The 7,500-nt window shown below is 38.8% G+C and overlaps 1 protein-coding gene across 2 annotated transcripts in view; it reads right to left on the reverse strand.

Moving 5' to 3' along the window:
- The window catches only part of LOC125041147 (equilibrative nucleoside transporter 1-like), a 46,926-nt gene that overhangs the window by 33,878 nt on the left and 5,548 nt on the right, over window positions 1–7,500 (reverse strand). The window contains exon 3 of one of the 2 annotated variants that reach the window (XM_047635946.1): window positions 2,120–2,203. In XM_047635946.1, the coding sequence (XP_047491902.1) occupies window positions 2,120–2,203 (84 nt within the window). Of the gene's footprint in view, window positions 1–252; window positions 285–2,119; window positions 2,204–7,500 lie in introns of those variants that run through there. The other variant, XM_047635948.1, reaches the window with a different exon arrangement.

The raw sequence follows: 7,500 nt of genomic DNA on the forward strand, positions 1-7,500 counted from the left end.
AAGCTGTGGTAAACCAGAACTGAATTTTACCAACAATGCTTTTATGAAGAGTACAAGTGATTACAGCACCATATTTAGAACAGATGTGAATATGAATTAATATTTCCACAATACAGCATATATAACAGAGGTTTATATATCACTTCACCAGAAATGCATAATTCTGATGAAGCTATAATAACAAAATCTCACTACTTAATTCTCACTGGCAAGGCTACACTTTCATGAACATTTCTAAATTACAAACCGTACCTACGAGTGTTAACCATCACTGATCACTTCAAACCTCTCAACTAGTTTCAATAACCTGAAGACAATCACCAGACTGCTTCTTTGGCTCTTATCTGATTAGATCTAAAAAGAGCAAGATAAATCCTTAGCACCTCCACCGCCACTGTGACAGAGAGAGAGAGAGAGAGAGAGAGAGAGAGAGAGAGAGAGAGAGAGAGAGTGAGTGAGTGAGTGAGTGAGTGAGTGAGTGAGTGAGTGAGTGAGTGAGTGAGTGAGTGGGTGGGTGGGTGGGTGGGTGGGTGGGTGGGTGGGTGGGTGGGTGGGTAAGTGAGTGAGTGAGTGAGTGAGTGAGTGAGTGAGTGAGTGAGTGGGTGAGTGAGTGAGTGAGTGAGTGAGTGAGTGAGTGAGTGAGTGAGTGGGTGGGTGAGTGAGTGAGTGAGTGAGTGGGTGAGTGAGTGAGTGAGTGAGTGAGTGAGTGAGTGGGTGGGTGGGTGGGTGGGTGGGTGGGTGGGTGGGTGGGTGGGTGGGTGGGTGGGTGGATGGGTGGGTGGGTGGGTGGGTGGGTGGGTGGGTGGGTGGGTGAGTGAGTGAGTGAGTGAGTGAGTGAGTGAGTGAGTGGGTGAGTGAGTGCGTGGGTGAGTGAGTGAGTGAGTGAGTGAGTGAGTGAGTGAGTGAGTGAGTGAGTGAGTGGGTGAGTGAGTGAGTGAGTGAGTGAGTGAGTGAGTGAGTGAGTGGGTGAGTGAGTGAGTGAGTGGGTGGGTGGGTGGGTGGGTGGGTGAGTGGGTGAGTGAGTGAGTGAGTGAGTGAGTGAGTGGGTGGGTGGGTGGGTGGGTGGGTGGGTGGGTGGGTGGGTGGGTGGGTGGGTGAGTGAGTGAGTGAGTGAGTGAGTGAGTGAGTGAGTGAGTGAGTGCGTGAGTGAGTGCGTGAGTGCGTGGGTGAGTGAGTGAGTGAGTGAGTGAGTGAGTGAGTGAGTGAGTGAGTGAGTGAGTGAGTGAGTGAGTGAGTGAGTGAGTGAGTGAGTGGGTGAGTGAGTGAGTGAGTGGGTGAGTGAGTGAGTGAGTGAGTGAGTGAGTGAGTGAGTGAGTGAGTGAGTGAGTGAGTGAGTGAGGGAGGGAGTGAGTGAGCGAGCGAGCGAGCGAGCGAGCGAGCGAGCGAGCGAGTGAGTGAGTGAGTGTGTCTGACTTATTTTTTCTTGATAATAATGGCAATCATCCAAATATACTTTATATATATATATATGTATATGTATGTATATATATGTATGTATGTATATATGTATATGTGTATATGTGTATATGTGTATATGTGTATATGTGTATATGTGTATATTTGTCTATACATGTATACATGTATACATGTATACATGTATACATGTATACATGTATACATGTATACATGTATATGTGTATATGTGTATATGTGTATACATATATGTGTATGTATGTGTGTGTGTGTGTGTGTGTGTGTGTGTGTGTGTGTGTGTAAATGTATATATGTATATATGTATATATGTATATATGTATATATGTATATATGTATATATGTATATATGCATATATGTATATATGTATATATGTATATGTATATATGTATATATGGATATACGGATATATGGATATATGGATACATATATATGTATATGTATATGTATATGTATAAGTATATGTATATGTATATGTATATGTATATGTATATGTATATGTATAAGTATAAGTATAAGTATAAGTATAAGTATAAGTATAAGTATAAGTATAAGTTCAAGTATATGTATATGTATATGTACATGTACATGTATATGAATTTGCTCACCTCTAGTTAATAAAAAACACACTGAACTGATAGTATGTGGAAACTCAAATCAAAGCACGCCATATTCTAGAGTACTTACCGAAAGTGTGGCACTGCCCGCTTGATGAGAGGGGTTTCATCTTCTCTCCTGCCCTCCAACATCTCATCATCATCAACTGGCAGTCTGGGTAAGAAGAACAATTTGAACAAGATTAAATTATATTCGACAACCAGAAAACTAACAAATGGCATTGAAATTAAAAGCTTAGTTAAAATATGAGTTACTTCTACTCTGCAGAAAATAGCAAAAGCAATTTCTACAAAATGAGATGCACAATACTGATTGAGAATCAGATCAAATAAGCACAATCCACTGACCAAACACTGCAAGCAAAAAGAGTTTAAAGTGAGGAGCACTAAGTGTCATTACTTCTAAGATTGCAGGGTGCGTTAGAATATTCCGCTACATCAATTCTAATACTCCATTTGGTGGTCATTCTTTCTGTCACCAAGGGACATACAGCTGGTATAAGCAGCTTGTTATTCTTTTTCTTCCCTATGGGTACACTTGGAATTCAATTCTTATGGTCACAATTCTATTACTAATGACATGTTAAGTGACTACACTTCATGGTTTTAGAAAACTAATGGGTCAATAGGCCCTTCAACCTGTTCTACCTAAGAGATGCTGCCATCCCTCATTTGTATAATGCCATGTTTTGGGAGGTACCACATAAATAAAATGTTCATAAAATGAAACTGGTTGCTTAAATGAATACAACATTTTATCAAACAGAAATAAAACAAGATACGCAGCTTATTTTCTTTGGTTTACAAAAAAATAATATAGAGGATGATGTGTGTTAAGAGTAATAAACAAGTATTCACAATGCATCTTCTTACACAACAAAATAGTTAAATGACTGATTGATTTGCAAAAATCACAGGTCATATTAAAATTATAAATCAAGAATAAAAACATGAAAAAGTTTACATCAGAAGAAATTAAAAACTTTAGTTAAAATAATAAAATAATTGACCTGACCATATTTTAGTGAGATCAATTTTCCCTATGAAAAACTGAAACTTGTGTCTAGATGTGAGACATCACTCTCCCAGGATCAGAGAAAAGTGGAAAGTGCCATCCTGCCTCCGGCACTTGGACAGATACCTTTCCTGTAAATCCCTAAGACTGTGGAACCAGGCAGTCTTCACAGTAAGGTTCAGCATCTCTGGACATGAGACATCCATGGGTTAGTTGGGTGTGACCTATCCGAAGATGGGTCTGAGCTCTTTGGTAACGGTGACACTTAATGTCACCATAACACCAAGGGGGATTGCTATAGGACTTATTTTTCTTATTTATTGAAAATTCTCTGCGGCATCAATATCTAAGGTCATTAGTAGCAAATTCAAAATAAAGCAATAGGGTGATGCTTGGGGGCAAAGCCCCTAGGTACAAAAGTGTTTTGGTTTATAAGGCAATGGCTGTGGATTCCCAGAATGGTTAATGGCTAAAACAAATAAATGTGCTAGACATCAAAGGTCATATAGCATTATGATACAATTATTGTGGTGAAAAGAGTAAAAATGAATTAACAGCTTCAATCCGGATGATGTGACCATAGCGTCGTGAAAAAATTTGGCTCAAGGGTCGGGTGATGTGAAAATCTGGCTGCAGGCATTTCTCCCATCAATAAACGAGTGTGGAATGCAATGTCCATGACCCATAACTGGAAGAGTACCATTTCCACACTCAGCATTATATTCCTGGCACCGTAACCAGCGGCACAAGTTGTATTACAGAAAATTGCATATTATGAAATAACTGGAAATGGGTCTATGGGGAAAGAGCACCTCAGGCTAATCTGTCTGCCTGCTCATTTCCAACTACACCAACATGGTTTGGAACCCAACAGAACCCTGCCTGATGTCTCTGACTTTGAGGACATATAGCCATTACACAATTGATAAAATTAATGGATAATTTACAAAAGAACTAAAAGGACTTCTGGAGTCGCTAAAAATTGTAAATTTAGATGGTGGAAAGATAAGAATTAATTGTAGAAGAAGTATAACTGCTGATAACCCTGCAGTAAAAACAGAAGCAGTGTTAGAAAGGCTGCCACTCTGACTAAACAAAGGGAAGACTAAAGTCAATCCCTGCCTCAAACTTTGAACCATCTGTGTATACATGAACTGTACCTGCATGACTAAAATGTTCTAAAAATATAAGATGTGATTCTTGAATGGGAATTCTTATTCTCTATAGTTTGGTTGCATACCGATACATGTGGAAATTCCCTGTAGCCTATTTTGGGGATCCAGTGAAAAGACAGGTAGAGCAGGAACAGCAAAGATGACACTACTGATGCAACTCTGTATTCAAAAGGTTTAAGGAAACTTGGTCATGTATTATAAAGATTGGAATGTGAATCATATGAGACTGTGGCACAAGGCATTGAATCTGGGAGGCAATGGTCATAGTACCAGCACTGCATCATTAAGGATTGGTGACATGTACAATGGGAGGACAACAGCATCTAACAGCATGCTTGGTAATGAATGGAATGCCCCAGTGGCCAGACAAATACCAGTATGGTGAACAGGGCCTAAAATATGGATGCAGGCTTCTGTAGCAGAAGAGTAAACCTCTTAGGGAGATTAGGGATTTAAGCAAGAGGAGGGCCTGACGGTCAGGAGGAGGTATGGGCAAGCACTCTCAAAAGTAACATAGTCTTAATATGTCTGAAGTGTGGTACCCAGGTTAGCCAGTAATCAAAAGTGAGACAATGGAATCAAGTTTCTTCCACACATGAAATTCTGCAGCCATGAAGGTGCCAGTCAGGATCAGGGCAAACACCTCAAATACAACAGAAATGTACTGCAATAGTCTTTGTGGCAGAGAACAGAAAGCCGCAAGTTTTGGCCTACTGGGAAATCCTACTATGCTTTCAGAGGCAAGTTGTACAGGCACAATGTACAGCAGGAGGCAAAACTAGGCTCTTAAATATCAGAAAAAGAGACAGTGTTAGTGTTATTACACCGTCAATCTTCTTCTGAAAATGGTGTACTGCAGTAACTCCCTCATTGGCCATTTCCTGGAGAAGCTTTATAAAGTATCAGTGGACCAAAAATATCAAGATCTGTGATGAGCTGATCATTTACAGACTTCAGGGTCATATATTTATCATAATTTACAGGTTCAAACTTTCCTGGTAGTATCACCTGATGAGGATGGTGTGTTAGAGGGGGTAGAATGTCCCTTAGTGCCCCTTGGAGGGATCCAAAGTGACAATGAGCGACAGTTGGGAGGAGGAGGCTGAGGGCAAGCAGACATCAGGGAGAGAAGCAGGCCGAGGTAATTCTAATTATTTTTTGCAATAAATACAAGTAAGAGTATTCATTTCCCCAGCCCCCCACCCACCTCAGAGTCCTAGAGGGGGAGGCTGGTGTTGGGGTCCACACACACCTAACAGCCCCACGGGTAGTGAGGGAAGTATACATAGGTATAACCTGGTGTGGTATAGCAGCCACAAGACCACTGTGGTGCCAACCAGACAGTGCCAGCCAGTACAATTCTCAAATAACAATGTGACTGACCAACCAATTGACCTGATCAGGTCGAAATCATGCCTTCTGTCTAAATGCCCAGTTGTGTGAGAACTTTTTCATGAAAAGTCTAATACAAATACTAACATGCAATACATCTAAATCATCAAAAATAAGTTATACATTTTCCTATTCAGATGCCAAAGGTAATACATCCATCTTGTAAAGCACTAGTCATGAACTAAAATACAAAATTAAATCATAAAAGCAGTTAATTATATAAATCTAATTCAAAAGTAAGGGAACCAAAATAACACTGAAAACTCAAATGCTATTTCTTAGTCATAAGCTTTGTCTTGTACATAGGGCACAAAGCTTGCACATTTTGCAAGGAAGGTACAAAAGGGTTACAGAGGCTACTCCCTGTTGGCTAGCTGCCCAGGATTCAGCCAAAAAATAAGTGCATAAAATATTACAAAGTTAAGGAATTATTCATAGCTGTATAAAGACATTCTGTAAATATGGCTTAATAAGTGCAATGATACCTTTTACTGTTTTCCTTTATCAATATCTAGCCAGCATTTGGTTAATTACCAATGTATGCAATTATATTTCTAAAAATTACTTCTGTGGTATTAACTTATGAACAGGCAAAACATAAAAGGTTTCAAAGATGTTTCTTGAATATATACAGTTTGTATGATTGGTTTCCCATAACAATTAAAATCAGTGCTTTAATACTTTGCACTTTATATTGCAATATCTCCCTACTCTTAACCCAATGCCACCAGGGAAAATTAATAAAAAATGGGTAAAAATGTTGTGCTCATTTTTTATTTTTTGTGAAATGCCTGTGCACATCAATGGCTCTGCTAGTGCTTAGCCCCAAAGGAGTCAATTAGTAGACCTTGTGACCTTACCTGATTTGAATTGGCAGGAAAAAAAATTTTTTTACTAGTGCTATGAATATCGATGGTGTTATTTTTATTATAAACATTATAATTACTATGTTATAAACATTAGTAACAACAAAATAAAATTATGTAAAATATTTTTGTAAATAAAAGAAAAGGGTCAAGGGGCGAGACAGGCAGTACTCGTAACTGGCTCATTTGTGACTTAGTACAAGTATAGCCATCTATGTGTAAAAATAATCAAACAAGTAACTCACAGTGGGCATGGCACATACGTACACGTCATGCCCGTCGGCATTGGGTTAAAATATTAACAATGTTTTTATTTGTAAACACCCTACTAAGTTCTCTGTCAAGTACATTATTTTTGAAATGAAAAAAATAAAGAAAGCACATTACAAAGAGCTTTCAAGCCTGACATGTCATTGCTACCTGTTAAAAAGTTTGAACAAGCAGAAGTGTAACCTTCCCTTTACTATTTCTATGGATAATTTTCATGAGTGCAACTAACTTATACCAAATAGTCTAAAAAATGAAATCCAAGTCTACAATCTTTCCATCTTCCAGGTATTCACATCAAGAGTCTCTTGACTTTTTTATCTTATCGTTAAGCCATCACCTTCCCTCTTTTCAAAGAATGAAGTGCATCCTCTACTTTTCTTTAAGCACATCCCAAACCTTCACTTCCAGGAAAGGCCATGTCACCACTTACTCTTCTTGTCATAAAAGCAACTGGAAATCACTGGAAATAGAAACATAACCCATTGCTGCTCCCTGGCCATTTTAATTTTCACTTTTACTACAGTTCATTCAGGTGCTTCTAAAATCATTATTACTAACTGTTATGCACAAAGTACCTTTACTGCTTCCTAATTTTCAGGATGACTTTAAAATTATGCAATTCTTAATGGAAGTGACAGAAGTGAACATGATCATTAAAAGGAACAATGAAGGGAAGTACAGGAAAGCACACAAATATGCAGAAGGCTTTTTTGCTTTCTTGCTTCATAAGGGT

This window comes from Penaeus chinensis, chromosome 30 (genome assembly GCF_019202785.1).
Source record: "Penaeus chinensis breed Huanghai No. 1 chromosome 30, ASM1920278v2, whole genome shotgun sequence".
NCBI classification, from domain to species: domain Eukaryota; kingdom Metazoa; phylum Arthropoda; class Malacostraca; order Decapoda; family Penaeidae; genus Penaeus; species Penaeus chinensis.